Source organism: Pleurodeles waltl, chromosome 4_1 (genome assembly GCF_031143425.1).
Source record: "Pleurodeles waltl isolate 20211129_DDA chromosome 4_1, aPleWal1.hap1.20221129, whole genome shotgun sequence".
Classification (NCBI taxonomy): Eukaryota; Metazoa; Chordata; class Amphibia; order Caudata; family Salamandridae; genus Pleurodeles; species Pleurodeles waltl.
In genome coordinates, this window is record NC_090442.1 from 276845527 (window position 1) to 276862830 (window position 17304).

The window sequence follows — 17304 nt, forward strand, 5'->3', positions numbered from 1 at the left end:
GGTGCAGAAGAGCACCGCTGAACAGGGCCCCGCCGTGGAGAAGAGCACCGCTGAACAGGGCCCCGCCGTGGAGAAGAGCACCGCTGAACAGGGCCCGCGGTGCAGAAGAGCACCGCTGAACAGGGCCCCGCCGTGGAGAAGAGCACCGCTGAACAGGGCCTGCGGTGCAGAAGAGCACCGCTGAACAGGGCCCGCGGTGCAGAAGAGCACCGCTGAACAGGGCCCCGCCGTGGAGAAGAGCACCGCTGAACAGGGCCCGCGGTGCAGAAGAGCACCGCTGAACAGGGCCCCGCCGTGGAGATAGACACCGCTGAACCGGGCCCCGCCGTGGAGAAGAGCACCGCTGAACAGGGCCCCGCCGTCTCAAGCACCGCTCCGCTGGGCCCTTCCTCTCAAGCACCGCTCCGCTGGGCCTTTCCTCTCAAGCACCGCTCCGCTGGGCCCTTCCTCTCAAGCACCGCTCCGCTGGGCCCCGCCGTCTCAAGCACCGCTCCGCTGGGCCCCGCCGTCTTAAGCACCGCTCCGCTGGGCCCTTCCTCTCAAGCACCGCTCCGCTGGGCCCTTCCTCTCAAGCACCGCTCCGCTGGGCCCTTCCTCTCAAGCACCGCTCCGCTGGGCCCTTCCTCTCAAGCACCGCTCCGCTGGGCCCCTCCTCTCAAGCACCGCTCCGCTGGGCCCTTCCTCTCAAGCACCGCTCCGCTGGGCCCTTCCTCTCAAGCACCGCTCCGCTGGGCCCTTCCTCTCAAGCACCGCTCCGCTGGGCCCTTCCTCTCAAGCACCGCTCCGCTGGGCCCCGCCGTCTCAAGCACCGCTCCGCTGGGCCCCGCCGTCTCAAGCACCGCTCCGCTGGGCCCTTCCTCTCAAGCACCGCTCCGCTGGGCCCTTCCTCCCAAGCACCGCTCCGCTGGGCCCTTCCTCTCAAGCACCGCTCCGCTGGGCCCTTCCTCTCAAGCACCGCTCCGCTGGGCCCTTCCTCTCAAGCACCGCTCCGCTGGGCCCCGCCGTCTCAAGCACCGCTCCGCTGGGCCCCGCCGTCTCAAGCACCGCTCCGCTGGGCACCGCCGTCTCAAGCACCGTTTATGGTTCACTGTGCCCACCATGCCTCCTCCTTGACCAGTGGAGACTGTCATCCACCTGATGGACTGTGGCTTTGCACTCCCCAGGATGGCCCAGTGGGCAGCCCACCCACTGTAGAGACATTGAGAGACTGTGGCTTTGCACTCCCCAGGATGGTCCAGTGGGCAGCCCACCCACTGTAGAGACATTGAGAGACTGTGGCTTTGCACTCCCCAGGATGGTCCAGTGGGCAGCCCACCCACTGTAGAGACATTGAGAGACTGTGGCTTTGCACTCCCCAGGATGGTCCAGTGGGCAGCCCACCCACTGTAGAGACATTGAGAGACTGTGGCTTTGCACTCCCCAGGATGGTCCAGTGGGCATGGTGGCTCCTCGTGGATCTGGCGTCGTGGACTCATGTGGCTGTGGTGCCCCCCCCTTCCCTTCCCCCTGAGGTGCCTGTAGTTTTTACATCTGATGCCCCTGCAGTGTTCTCTCCAAAGGACTCAGGTCTCCTGTGTGGGCTTTGCCCTTGTTTCTCAAGACTTTGGCCCACGGACATGCTGAATTCGTAGGATGTGCAGGACTTGTTACTTCAGTTATACACTGATGTGTATGTCATTAGTTTTGTTGTGGATATCTTTCATGGTTGTACTCTAATTTTCTGGAGCTTTTTGGTACATAAATATTTATTCCAAATATGATTACGTCCTGGCATTTTTCAGGGGTGTTTGGGTGGTGTCACTGTGACTTGGTGCTCTGCATTGGTGAGTACATAGTTGGGGGGGGGGGGGGTCGCATATGTGTGTGCCCGTGACCTTTCGTCCTCCCCCTCCCGTGTGTCGTAGGTGCAGTACTCACCGTTGTCGTCTGCGCCGGACTTCGTACTCGTGGTAGATGAGAAGGTAGACGAGAGCAGGTAGGATGTTTAATTCGGGTTCCATGCTGTCCTCCTTCCTCCTGGAGTGCGTAGTGGTGAGCGTTTTCCCGTCCGTAGTCTGTTTCCGCCATGTTTTTATCGGCGGTGCTCCCGCCCCGGAAAAGGTGGCGTATTGGTGAGTTGGAATAGTGTGGGCGGTACATTGTCTCCCGCCTGTCTGTTGGCGGTGACCGCCGCGCTGTTTGTTTGTACCGCCGTGGCGGTCGGAGTGTTAAGGTGGCTGTCTGTGTTGGCGGTTCCCGCCAGGCTCAGAATCCCATTTTTTTTACCGCCAGCCTGTTGGCGGGTTGGCCGCCGCTTTAACACCGACCGCCAGGGTTAGAATCACCCCCTTAATATGAAACCTGTTACAGGTTTAGAATTTGTTTACAAATGTAGTGCAGTAATTATTTATGCAGATGTCCCTCACAAAGATGGGCTTGTGTCTGTATGGAAAACACTGGAAAGATATACAGTAAGGTATATAAAGAATTCCTGATGGTAGTACGGAGATCGGTTTTACTATTAACTACTTTAGTTTTTAGTATACATTTTAAATTAAGAATTATGTAGGAACTAAGCTAAGGGTGCTAATTTTGTGTGGCAGATTATGCTAATATTTTAATTCTAAAATGTAGAAGAAACATACAATTTGAAGAAACATCAAAGCAGAATACATTTGGGTCTAAGAGTAGGTTACATTGCTGGTGTTTTGTGTTATGGAGTTATGGTGAACTACTTATGTCTGGTAGGATGTCTAACCACAGTGTATATTCTAAAATACCTGTGTTTTGCAGATACTTTTCAGATATAAACTAGTAAGAAGGTTACTGGTTAGTCATGTTGTATTAGTAAAGCATACATCAGGTGATGAATTACTTAAAAAGGCAGGTATCTAAAGACAGTAGTTTGCCCAGAGAAGATTCAACGAGAATTGTTGTGACCACTTTGAAGGATGTTAAACAGAGAGGTGCGTGTGATCCAGAGTTTGTGGTGGTAAGTAATTGCAATGCTTAAAGCAAGTTTTTTTAAATATAATTCTTGAAATACTTCTTTTGCAACCCAGTATTGAAGTCAAGAGTTTATTCAGCAGCACACAAGAGGTAATATACAGAAGAGGACAGAACATTAGAACTGAATTAGGGGATCTGATGATAGAAATAAGCACAAAACGGGTCTTAAAAACAGAATGCACTGTTTTACAGTGTTTTTAAAGGTGATGCTGTCATATGTTCTCACACTATGTGATTTGACTATAAGATCAAACTTCGAATATCAAGTTTGTGTCAAGTTCACTACAATGCCTTCTTCTCTGTAGTAGTGATACTGTGATACAATTGAAGGAAGGGTTAAATGAGCACATAAGTGCATTTAGAAACCGGAGTGGCTACTCACCAGATGCAAGATGTCATTAGGCAGAGGAATGGATTTGGTTTCAGGTCAACTTGGATGTCAACAGACTATGGAAATTTAGTAGAAAGAGGGCTAGACAGTTTCATGCCTGGAGACTTGGAGCAAGGCAGTGGATGTTGTGGCCTTTGAGAAAAATTTACAACCTATGTCCATGCTAAGTTTTCTGGATAATCACTGACCATTTATTTTAAGTGCCATTTAAATTCAGTATATGTAGGTTAATCTGGCATGGATGTCCTGAGAATATGGCTGCTGATGTAGAAAGTCTAATACCTAATGCCTCTGAAGTTTGTGCAGGCTGTTGAAACTGGCTGGATGTTGCTAGAGGACCATCAGACAGAAACAAATTCCAAAGTCTGTAATTTGTATCTGGAGAAGGGTATTTATTATTCAATAGCTTCAGCCTTGGATATTGTCCTGTACTTGTTGCCCCTTATTGGATGTCAGAGGCAACAAGTACAGGACAGTATCTTATACATCTCAGATATCTTGGATTCAAGTGAAGTTAACAACTTCCAGGTTATTGGTTGTGTTTTTGGGTAAACATATAGCTTTTACTATATTTCTAACTTGTTTAGTAAAGTCGAGTGGGAATTAAACTATGTTGTTCGATGACTCTTTCACTCTTTCCTATGGGAATTATGTTGTTGTTAAGAGTTTCATTTTAAAATATCAAGTAAACAATTTTACTTCTGGGTTCATTATTAAAGAGCCTTGAATCTGTTGGAAAGCATATTTCACTTTCTAGATAATAAGTATATGTTAATTATTTGTTTATGGCAATTGTAGAGTGCTTCGAGCTACCTTATGATTACTTCACAGTGCTGAAAGAGGTGATAACATACACTTTAGTGAAGAGACATGAATGGTGAACCCCAACCTAAGTGTGCTGCCCGCATCCTTGGCAAGGTCTCCCCTAACATTTTGCCTCTGCTTCCCAGGTTGTTGGTGTGTTGGACTCTGTTTTTGCTGTTTTTGTTACTCTGGGCACTTTACCACTGCTGACCAGTGCTAAAGTGCAAGTGCTTCCTATGTGTAATTGTATGTGTAATTGGCTTTTCCATAATTGGGATATTTGATTTACTAGTAACTCCCTAGTAAAGTGCACTAGAGGTGTATAAGGCCTGTAAATCAAATGCTACTAGTGAGCCTGCAGCAATGATTGTGCCACCCACGAGTAGCCATGTAAACATGGCTCAGACCTGCCACTGCAGTGTCGGTGTGTGCAGTTTCTAAACTGACAGTTCAACTTGGCAACTGTACCAAACTTGCCAGGCCCAAACCTTCCCTTTTTACACATACAAAGGCACCCCTAAGGTAGGCCCTAGTTAGCCCCATGGGCAGGGTGCAGTGTATGTTAAAGGTGGGACATGTACTGATGTGTTATACATGTCCTAATATTGAAATACTGCCAGATTCGCTTTTCACTGTTGCAAGGCATATCTCTCTCATAAGTTGACATTGGGGCTGCCTTTAAATATTCTTAAAGTGGAGTTTTCCTTTGAGAGTAGATAGAAATTTGGAGTTTGGGGTCTCTGAACTCACAATTTAAAAATACATCTTTTAGTGGAGTTAGTTTTTAGATTGTTAGTTTGAAACTGACACTTTTAGAAAGTCGGCATTTTCTAGCTTTAACCATTATGTGACTCTGCCTGTTTTTGGATTCCCTGTCTGGGTCAGACTGACAGTTGGGCTGTTTGAGAATCTCCCTCTAGACAGTGACACAAAGGGAGCTAGGGTGTACCCTGCATATCCTGATGAGCCATCTGGGCTAGAGTGGAGGGAGGAGTGGTCACTTACACCTGAATGGGCTGTGCTTGCTCTCACACAGTGCAGTCTCCAACCCCCTGGTGAGTGTCTGGGGACAGGCTTGGGCAAGGCAGGATCCTGTAAACAACAGAGACTTTTCTTTGAAGTTGGGCAACTTCAAAGGCAGAAAGGGGTAAATGTATTAAACCCAAAATCCCAGACTTTAGATTTCTTCAAGATTTGCTTCTGGAACCAAGAGGAACCTCTGCCAAGGAGAAGAGCTAAGGAGAAGTGCTTCCCCTGCCTGTGACTGTGCTTTTTTGGGCTATCCTGCAGTGTTCTGCTTCTGCCTGTGAAAGGGAACAAGGACTGGACTTTGTGGTATATTCCTGCTTGAGAAGAATCCACAGGGGCTTGGACTGAGCTTGTCCCCTGTTCTGAAGTCTCAGGGCCATCAAAGACATCCTCTGCCAGCACCTGGACTTTCTGCTGAGACTCCTCCTCTGCCAAGTGGTGCGTAATCCATTCCCTGGGCCCTTGGAAGGAGAAACTGGTGGAAAAGCCAAGAAAATCCAAGTGAACCGACTTTGGACGGTCCCGAAACCCATGACGCCGCCTGCAACCGAAGCCATGGTCCTCGCTGGAGTGCGACAACCTCGCAGGCCCGACACTGCAGCAGCCTCGCTGAAGTCAGCGACTCTGTGGAAGTCGCCACACCACGTTGTGACCGCTGGATACCACTCAGCCAGAAGTGAGCAGATTCAATGCTTCGCACCAACGACGCCTCACCTCCACCGCTCCGCAGCAAAACCTGATGCCTTTTCCTGATGCCTTTGCTCCGCAGCATCGGAACTGACGCTGCCTCGGATCCAACGACACCGTGATCCCCGACTCTGTGCCCCGCCTTGTTTCCACATTTGCACAAGGTACTGTCCCTGGGGGTCTGTGCAATTCCATGACCGGCGCCATTGGTGTCAGATTGTTGGGAACGACTCTGTCACAACGCTGTGATAGCACCTAATCGAAGCATTTGTGTTTCTAAGCACTATTTTTGTGTTTAATCTTTGAAAATTCATAACTTTGCTGGTGTATTTTGGATTTTTGCTGTTTTGGTCTTGTTTTTCTTTTAGATAAATATTGGCTATTTTTCTAACCATTGTTGAGCCATTTTGTAGTAGTTTCACTGTATTACTGTGTGTTGGTACAAATACTTTACACGTTGTCTCTGGGTTAAGCCTTTCTGCTCGTGCCATTCTACCAAGGAGGTGAGCGGGGATTAACCAGGTGTGTTTCCCCTTTGCCCTGATTAGAGTGAGGGTCCTTGCTTGGACAGTGGGTAACCTGACTGCCAACCAAAGACCTCATTTCTAACATCACACTATCAGGAGGTTGCTTAAAAATAAGACTTAGTAGTTTGTTTTTTGGAAATGCCTTGCATTGTAGATAGTTACGTTTGGATCTCATGGTATGGCTAAGAGAATTCCCCAGTCTGCAACCCTATGTCCGTATATATCTTTCACTGAGTTTCTTCATCTTGGATGATGTTTGATGGCTCAGTTGAGTGTAGGATAATCAGAACTTTCTGACTATGTTATGAGGTTATTTTTTTCAGGTATTGCCCCATTAAACCTTTATGAACATTGCAGAGAATGTGGCTTCTACTGGAAGCCAGTAGAGAGCTTTTTGAGCAGGCGTTCTATGGTAGAATCTTCAGAGGTTAGGCACAATCTGGCTGCCTGGTTCTGTAGCCTTCGAAAACTAGTACTGAGTTTCCTGGGGAGACGAGTGTACATGATTTTGCAGTAGTCCAGCATGCCACGAACAAGGCTTTTATAAGCTCTGCACGATGTTCAGTTTTTAGTAGTGGTATGCTGTCCAAAGTAATGAGAGCTGTAGCTTGTTAACTGCTTAAACTTGAGAAGTCTGCAGAAGTCCAAAGTCAAGGAGTATCCTGAGGGTCCTGGATTTTTGGTAGTATCAGGAGGGATTTATAGTCCTTGGAGTAATTGATGAGGAGTGGCATGGGTTCTTTCTGTCCCATGATAAGGAGCCACTTTGTTCCTGCAGAGGAATGTCCATTCATACTGTGGAGCATATGGTCAAGGAATGAGTGAAATTGTTGTGATTGATTGGTAGGTTGTCAAGATAGTTTATTATGTGTAGAAAATTCACCTGATACTGGCAGGGTAGTTGTGCCAGGATATTGATTTGGGAAAAGATATGCTATGTTTACAGAATAAAGGATTACAATCTTTTCAAGCAGTGATTTGTGATATACCGAGGAAGGACCCAATTAATTAAGAAATGGGAGTTTAACCCCTTTCAACAGCTAAGCTGTGAACAAAACATCCATAGAGTTACTGAAGGTTTTTTGCCAATCCAAGAAAGCTCAATGAGCCCTGCATGCACATCAAACTGTGAGATATCAGGACATGGTGCCCACTGCCTTTTTTTGGCGGTTACAGATCTGTATGCAAAAGTATACAATTCTCTAGAGACAAAATGTAAACATTATTAGCCTCCCAAGGCAGCCAGTTTTACTATATCAATTCACTGGTCGTTGATGATGGGCATGGCTTCTCCTACCTATTATAATCTGGCAGCAATATTTATTTCCCAACCTTAGAACAGTCCTGCAAAAAAGTCTATTTTATTTTCTTTTGCTAGTGAAGTTTAGGATTTGTAGCGCCTATTCCACCAGAGAAAATAGGGGGCTTTTTGCTAAGCAAACCATCAGGGCTATCATATTAACAATGTTAAGCTCAGCGAAAGGTGACACCCTCTAGCTGTGGTTAAATGAGCATGCTGTCCACCAGCAGCTACATGTGCACATGAAATGAAATGGATGACATGATTAGGACAGGTCTTGTGGAACCTCAAGTGTAGAGCTCAGGAACAGGCTCTAGATTTGGGCCTGAAAAGGGAATGGAATTATTCCACACAGTTCGTAGTCTCTCCAGAGGATGTTAATCCAGACCCAAATGTCAAAAGTAGGCAAGAGATCTAGGAAGACAAGCACAGCTACTCCACTTATATCATTGAAGCTTGGTAGATTATTTTCGGGTTTAGCTGAAAGCTGTCATCACTACCCTTAGCTAATAAGGTAAAAACCTAATATTAGTATTAGTAAGATATGTCAGTACAGTATTATTATTATTATTATTATTATTAAGAATGTTTTGAGACCAGTGACATCATTATGTCTGTGTAGCTAACCTAATATCTGAGCATTGTTCTCCACAGCTTGTTTATGTAAAATCATTATGTAAGATTGCCAAAGGAATGTGTGCCTTGTCAGTTAGTTTCAGGTTAGTATTACTACTACTGCTGTTACTACTGCTACTACTACTATTTCCTAGTAGAACTTTAGTAATAACTGTTTTTTGTATAATACTTCATACCACGTCTGCCATTTCTAACTAATGTAAATAACGAGTTTTACTGTTATCTGGTTTTTAATACTCCATTCATTGGCCTCAGAGGGATTGAGACCTGAATATACCTTGCTGCAATTCCAACTTGTAACCTTGAAGTCGCTGCAGGAGGCCATAGCAAGCAATAACTTGCTGCACCATCTGGTTGGCTTCAGACTAGATGGGCCGATGGAGGACCAGACACCAGTAGAGAGCGAGAGGGCGTAAGAAGGTGATTAAGGGAGATAAAAGGCTCACAAACTGCATGGATGTGATGCACGAGTGGAATCCTGTGAGCTGCGCACATTTACTGTTTGTGTTCATGGAAATACTTCTTCATATGTTGTGTGCATTTATGAAGCTCCTAACCCTTATTGGACCAACCAAACTCTGGAAATCCTACTGAAAACCTATTATGATTGAGTCACCTTGTTTTGTTTATATTGCATGACCCAATCAACTTTATTTTAGAGATGCAAATGTTGTCTAACAATTTGTTTTAACTGTTATAATTCTGTATGTTCAAGTTTGTAACTGTTAACGTGATCCCCATCTACATCAGTGACAGCTTATGATCTTTGAAAGTATTGGGACATAGATGCCACTTTGAATTACACTGATCAGCTGAAGCAAGCCTGACTTTCTCTAGTCGAATTCTGGTGGGAATCAGGAATTCTTTCACCCCTGAAACATTAAAAAAAGGGAACAAGCATTAATTTTACCACACAATTTTCACGTTAACTGGCCAAAAAGCCATAAGGGTTGAAAGATCTCTAAAGAAATGTCCCAAAACTTTCATGGTGTGCCAAGCAAGCCTGACCCTTTTTAGGGTGCTTGAGTGATCACCTTTACTAAATAAACATTGGCAGAGTCGACAAATGTAGGCAGCCTACCAAACATCATTGCCAGGGTTCACATTATGGCTGTGGTGGAGCTCATGATACCCGAGATGTTTATAGTTTGCCAAAGAATTATTCCGAGGCTTCAATGATGACAAAGGTGTGCCCAGTCGAGCCAAAGATGTTACATTCTGGCAAAAACGTATATAATTGTGCCAGGGCCCACATTATGCATTGTTGAACGCCATTGTGACTGGTTTGCCTAAAGCAATTCAATAACCACCACCATGAGCCCCATCAAGCCCATTATTGGGCATGAATTGGCATCATTGTTCTAGAGGCAGGGCCACCGATTCTAGCATAAAGTTTTTGTGCATGTTTTAATGATTTATATCAATTTGTATTGTGTTTGATAGAAACACGATGCTGCTTAGTCGCAGCCATTTTGTAGGTCCACGTTATACTTCGGGCTGGAGCGTTGTGGTGAAGAGTGTTCTTGTTACAGAGAGGTGAAGGCTGCACTGCTAATGACCAGCTCTTCTAGCTCAGAGAGTTACTTCCTTCTTGACAGACTTAAGCTTTGCCTCTGTGGTTGCTCACCAGTAATGTTTTCTTCACTGTGGCTGCTGCGTATCACTCACAGGCACTGTATTGGTGAGGCACTATCTATCTCCTGTATTGGGCAGAAGGCGGTGTCTATGAAATATATTTAAAAAATGATTTGCAGCTGCACATGTTGTGAGAAACCCAGTACTGATATGTTCTGCTGGTACTCTTCGATAGTGAGCCCACAACAAACGCCTCATATTATCATAGTCGCCATGAAGTAAGCATATTACTGTTGCAAGAGCTACACTGGTAGTTAGGGCACCCTGAACCTTTTCTGTGACACCAGCATCAAATATGACCTATTGATTTCAGATCATCTACAAACTATCCACCCAGTAGATGACACTTTGCATCCCATCAATCAACCCTATACCAAGCAAGTCATACCATTCATTACTATCCATGGACCAAAACATGCTAACATGTCACACAGAGTATTGTTATGTAAGGGCTGTGAGAGAAACGTTGGAATAGTTGGGACAGCATCCGATACATTCAACGCCACTAGAAGACTAACTAAAGGTAGTCTGTGAACTACATAGATACCAGTAGCACATACAGTTGTACTGAAGTTCAATGTTTACAAGTTTTTATGTGCATTTTTATTTCTCTGCAGTGTGCTTGACCATAGCCTAAGGTTCGCTTGTTGGCAGTGAAAATACAGATATTCGTACAATGAAAGTGTATCTTTAATATTCACAGCAAGTTACAATTAGTGTTTATCTTACCATAGCTGACTTAGGTTTGGCGTGCAAAATAACTATTTTTTTATATAGTGCTTAGTAACTCTGTGATTCTGTTCCTACTCACAAGTGTGTGACTGTTTGAAAGGCACGGTATGTATTTTGTCTGATAGGTTGCCATGAGTTTTAAACAATAGTGGTAAAGCTAACTCTGCTGCCATTAGTCCATACTTATGCGGATTCTAACAGTCACAATAAAGTGATTGATTTTGATTGTTGTGTTTTCATTTCAGGATGAGTGTGCAAACCATTCGCAATGTCTTCAGTGTGGAAACTGGTTACCGGCTCTCCGACGACCAGATTGTTAACCATTTCCCAAACCACTATGAACTTACTAGAAAGGACTTGATGGTAAAGAACATCAAGCGATACCGGAAAGAACTTGAAAAAGAAGGAAGCCCATTAGCAGAAAAAGATGAAAATGGAAAATACCTTTACTTGGGTACATCTATTTTATTTACTTGATACCCTCTCCTTGTATTCATTCGTTATTAACATCGATATATTTGCAAAGTTCTTCTGTGTTTTATTTTTCCCAATTTCTACTTTTGTGGATTTCTTTTTAAACTACATGGTAATGAATGAGTTGTGAGGTAGTGTGATTAACAATATCTCAATTAGAAACACTATTAATACTAAAATAGCACCTGGCCTGCCTTTATTAATTTCTATGCTTAACCTAATAATATAATGCACTAACATCCCCTTTTTGGTTTTGCTGCATCGTTGGGTCAAATTCGTGCATCAATATTACAATAGCAAAAGGTGGGGCTAACCGTACGCTTTTCAGTCTGCATCAGCACTCGAGAGTGTTCCTGCCGCAGTGCACATCTGTGCGCACATGGAGTATTGATCCTCTTGAATGCAGATTTATGCTGCTTCCCCCACCCCCAAGCTTAAGCTGAATGTTATGCTTATTAAGATGATAGCAGCCAGAAGGGCATCCTAAAGCCTCCCCTCCCCCTTGATTACTTCAGTTAGGAGGAAATCGGGGCAAGGCAATAAACGTTTTTCCCTGCGCTCACCATCCTTGCTTCCTGGTCGGGCACTCTTTTGCAAACCAAGCATCTGGAGGCTTGTGATGAAGTGCCATGGTTAGGCACCAGAAGCAAGGAACCAGGCATCCGACCACATGCATGGCTGAAATGACAGTGGCTGTCTTGAGGGGTGCTGTCTGTAGTGGCTTATTTTCAGTTCTAAGCAAATTCATTGGGCTACCTTTGCTATAGTTGGGGTAGCCATCTTGCAGTATTCACGTTTAGCGAGTGAGTGGTGAGTGAGATTGCACGGCCACTTTCATCAGAGGTGGGTGACTATTTTGTAGGAGTAGGTAAACCTGGTTGAACAGCTATCAAGGTGGACTCCTTGAGGGCATCTTAAATTAGCTGCAAAAGGCGGTGTTGTCAAATGCAAAACACAGAAAACAGTAAAAAGAAGCAGAGTTGTCCTCTCCTGTGGCTGCCTGCAGTTTATTCTCCATTTGCTTCACTGCCAGCCACTCACAGATGTTCGCTTCTTGCAACTATTGGTTTCTGTGTTCTGGAGGTAAGGTGCTATGAAATCTCTGTACTAAAGCACACCCTTGTCAATTACATGATAAAGGACACAAAACATATGCTGCCTCATATACGAGGCATAGCCTCGCTGCAAGGAGACGTGAGAGATAAGTTATTATATAGTGTTGCCGGTATATCCCTACTGGCATGATAAATGACAAAAAAGATACCAGGGCATTGATTTGAAAAAAAAGTACTGAGTCCTCCTACATTTATACAGGGTGCATTAACATGCACTCGGTGATCCCTATTTGGTGCGGTCCCCAAAACGACAGTAGCCACACTCAGTGAAGTAGCATTCTTCATCATTGGACCCTTTCTCACTACTGTGGTTCCCAAAAAGTTAAACATGATTGGCTCTTCCTGCAATTTTGTAGAGGAGATTGAAATATTGTATGCCTCCCTAACAGTGATGCACTTCTGTGCTTCAGTACACAAATATACAAGTATACATAGGGACAACAGTCACACTTGTGACGTGTATAGGCTGTTGCAAAACATTGAATTACTATAAGAGCATAGAGAAAATATTCCTATATTTACTAAAGGGCTAGCCTCCTGCCTGCAGAATCGTGCCACTTCAGAACTAATGAGAATCATATTAATGAATATAATATTTCCTAACTATTGTAAAGGAACATTTCAATTCTATTAAGGACTCAGAGGAGAGGATTAGTCTTATCGCTTTCTTCACTTTTATTACAGCAGCCATTTATCTGTATCTCTAGCAAACCACATTTCCCATGAAATCCTGAGAACTGGCAAAAACAAACAATGGACTGTGAATTCCAGTCAGTCCACAACTGGTTAGACCTGAGGAAGCATCCCCTTCATAGACCTTCATTTCTGTCATTAGTGCCTCTTTCGTCATGTGAGTCACGCCATGGCCCCTTTCTCATGAATCATGTTTACCAGTCTCTGTTCTTGGAAGAAGAAATCGAATTACCAAGGAAATCCCTAGCGAAAGCTACACAAGGCAGAATATACCACATACATTTACCAAATCAGCATTAATTCACAACCATCATGCCAATAAAACACAACATAGCTACTTACTCCCTATGTGGAGGGTCTCCTGGATGAGCAATCCGCTGGTGGGATAATCCTCACCTCCGATTCCTTCATATAATTGAAACTTTCATTTTCAATAGCTAGGAAATCTTTCATTCTGTGTCAGGACTGGAGAAGAGGATTATACTATTTTGAAGCTTACTTACCATCAACAGCTCCATATCTAACACTGGCTTAAAATAAAACCTCTTAAAAGTAGAATCTCAGAACAAGTCAACCGTGTTCATCATATCTTCTAAGAGGGCACCTAAACTGAATGCCTTAGAGGACCTCGCACCTCAAGTGGAGTGTGCACCAAAGATATTTAGATTCACTCCAGCCTCCTGCATGACCCATCGCACCCAGCGGGCTATGGTGGAATAGGACACCGCCTAATGTGGCTTGTTGAGGGCTATTAACAGTTGGCACTCCTCCAAAGGCTGCCAAAATTTCCTCATAGGCCTTAACACATCGAACTACACACAACTTAGGAAAGTCTGGAAAAGCTGTGTATTCTATGACACTAGTAATGGTTTTCGAATGCTTACTGAGTGTAAAAGGAACCCGAGGGGAGAAGGTCCTTCCAGTAATATCCAAAGCCCGAACGTCTGAGAACCTTCTACGTGATACCATTCAGAGTAGCACCACTAGCTTCACGAAGAGTTCCTTCCTCAACAGGAATCTATTTGGTTGCCTTGACAAGAAAAGATTGAGCACATTAGTAACGTCCCAAAGAGCTGAGTATTTTGTCTCCAGGCTCAGTGATAATCTGATGCCTCATAATAGGCGACACATGAATGGATGTTGCCCCACAAGGTACCCTTCGAAGGGCACATGTCCCTCCAAGGTGGCTGAACAGAGGGAGTTGATTGAGCAGTACGCCATCCCCCTTAGGGCTTACCTATCTAGAAAATTCAGAGCCTGAACTAAGTCTGTGCCCACAGGATTGCAAGCCAGTCGCACACACCCTCTGGTCCAAGCTAACCAGTATCGCTTGATGGTGCTAGCTGACCAGGCCTTTGACAAGAGGTCCTCAGCCTGTGTTGAAAGTGCCGGGAGCGACCATCTACCTTTGTAATCCGCCATGCCATCAAGCGGAAGGAATCCTCGAGTACCATCTGGTGCAGAATCTGATCTGGATTGAGAAGGAGAGTTGGAAATAGGGGGAGATGGATTGGAAAATCCCAAGAAAGTTCCAGAAGAACCAGAAACCACACCTGAGATCTCCAAAGCGGGGTGACCTACACTATGTCGGCCTGCTGACATCTGATCTGAGCTGACACCTGTGTAATCATTGCGAACGGAGGAAATGCATACCCTGTCTTTTGTTCCCAATCCTGCAGGAATGCATCCTTGGCTGCCACCGGGGAATCCAGCCTCCAACTGAAGAACTTGGGAAGTTGGTGATCCAATCTGGAGGCAAAAAGGTCCATCGAAAATAGGCCACATTTGGTCTGCAGGCTGGCGTAGACTTCTGGATTGAGCTTCCAAAGGCTGGTGTCCCAGAAGTAATGGGATTGCCAATCCGCTACCCGGTTCTCCTGACCGGAAAGGTAGTCTGCCGTGACCGAGATCTGATGGGCTAGGCAGAATTGACCAAAATTGGTCTGAATGTCCGAAAGTATCTTGGATCGGGTGCCCCCTAGGTGATTTATATACCCAACAGCTGAAATGTTGTCCACCTTCAGTAGGATACATGACTGCATCTTGTCCTGGGTCCAGCAACAGACCGCAAAGGACCCGGCCAGAAGCTCTAAACAGTTGATGTGTAATCTCTGTTCTTGAGTAGAACACAACCCACCTGTGGAAAACGGTCCACACAAGCTCTTCTGCCTGACCTGCTGGTGTCAGACTCTATAATGAGGTCTGGGGCTGACCCAACAATCGCTCTTCCATTCCATGCTTCCATGTGGGAAAGCCACCAGCGGATCTTCTCCAGCTCATCCTCTGAAAGGGTGACCAGGTGGGAATAAGTGAGGCCTTTTCGCATGTGTACTGATTTTAACTGTTGAAGGGCCCGGTAGTGCAGGGTCCTGGAAATATGGGCTGGATAAATGACAATACCTTCTGAGACGGAAGAATCAGTTTAGCCTCCATAGAGCCTATGACCAACCCCAGAAAAAACACTTTTTGAGCAGGAATGAGACAAAGTTTATGACAAAGCCGAGGCTCTGGAGCAGATTGGTAGCTATTTGTAGCTGGACTGACAACTGCTGTGGATCCTGTGCCAGAAGGAGTATGTTGTCGAGATAAACAAGGAATCGGCTCCCCGGCACCTGTAAATGTTTCACCACTGGCTTGAGGACTTTTGTGGAGCACCTAGGGGAGCTGGAGAGTCCAAAGGGCAGGGTTGGAAACTGAAACTTCTGTTGCCGCCGAATAAACTAGAGGAACCTCATGTGGGGCAGAAAGATTGGTATGGCCAAATACGCATCTTTCAGGTCATGGCCGACCATCCAGCCTGCAAGTCGTAAAACATCGCAAAGGAGGTGGATCCCCTCTATTTTGAAGTGGCAGTACATCAGTCGCTTGTTGCACTCACTTAAGTTTATTTCCGGTCTGTGCCCCATCCATCTTGTATACAAGGAAAATATTGCTTATGAAGCCCTTTATAGCCCATTTTTCAAGCAGAGAGGTAACCTCTGCATCCACCAAATCTGCCTCTTGATGTGCGAACCAAAGTGATCTGGGGCTGCAACTTGTTGCAGGGACTCGTAGACTTCTGTCTGGAACCCTTGAACCATCTGCAGGACCATACATTGCTTGTGATTGTCATCCACACCTGGAAAAAGATTGTCAGCCGGCCCCCTACTTTCATGAGGGAAGAAGGGTGAACATTCATGGGAAGTGGAGGCAGCGTTGAAACCCTTATGCCCTCTTCCTGTGAAGCGCGAGTGGCTGGTTGTATAGAAGTTTCCAAAATTGGCTTGATCCTTGTATTGGCCGTGCCTGGATCCTTGCCCTGTAGGATACTGGGAGTAGGACTAACTGACTGACTGGCCGGCGAGCAGCCCTTGCCTTGGCCGGCCTCACAGAAAACCCAGGAGGGGAGAACCCTTTTTATAGAGGACTGGGCTTTGTCTAATGATGTGAAAGTATTAACAAATTTCCCGAGCTCCTTTATAAAGGGCACATCAAATAATACCCCTTGTGCCACTGCTGCCACTTCAGAGTCTGACAGGTATCCAAGTTTTGGGTCCACCTTTATGAGAAAGGTCTGTCTCCCCTCTGTGGATTAGAGTTGCCCAGGAAGGAAATTGTGTGCTGTGCCCACCCCAGTAGAACCTCACAGAAAATGAGGAATCCTGGAGCCTTCGCATCCTCTGCCATATCTAGTATCTTGGTTAATGGGCCAAGGGCATCCAGGGGTTTATCCAGGCACGCCTCCCAGGACCTATTGATGCCCTTTTTGGGGTCTTTAATTCATTTAGCTAAGAAGCTGGGATCCAGTTCAGGGGACAGGCCTATCTTCCCGTCTAACAATGGGCGAGGGCACTCTGCCTTGAGGCAAATTTGTGCGTCTTTCCCCAGTGGGGCTCTTATTCTGCCTGCCACATAATTCGCCACTTTCATTGAGGGACGTCACTCGGATGAACGGTGGTGGAGGAGTTCCTCCTGGTCAAGCATGTCTGATGTGTGGTCTGGGGCCAGTGGCAGGGGGAGTAGCAGAAGGACGCGATGGTTGAGAAGGGCCTGCATCATCATCCTTGCCCTGTGGGCATCATCATCTGGGGGAGGAGGGGTGATGCCAAGACTGTTGACCCTTTTGCCAGATCTATGGAGTCCCCAAGCGTACAAGAAGGTTGGGTTTGAGCCACAAATGCCTGTCTAAGACGCGCAAAGGCATCATGGTCAACCCCCTTCTCACGAGGGTGTTTAGCTAGGACTGGGTCAACATCTGTAGGTTGGGAGAGTGATTGGGGATCAGGGGCAGTGTGGCCCTGGAGTTCGGACATC

The 17304-nt window shown here is 45.7% G+C and overlaps 1 protein-coding gene across 4 annotated transcripts in view; it reads left to right on the forward strand.

Annotated features, from left to right (window-relative positions):
• Positions 1-17304, forward strand: part of TTLL1 (TTL family tubulin polyglutamylase complex subunit L1) — a 219674-nt gene that overhangs the window by 77425 nt on the left and 124945 nt on the right. For all 4 annotated transcript variants that reach the window (XM_069228307.1, XM_069228305.1, XM_069228306.1 and 1 more), the window contains exon 3: positions 10975-11183. In XM_069228307.1, the coding sequence (XP_069084408.1) occupies positions 10975-11183 (209 nt within the window). The remainder of the gene's footprint in view (positions 1-10974; positions 11184-17304) is intronic.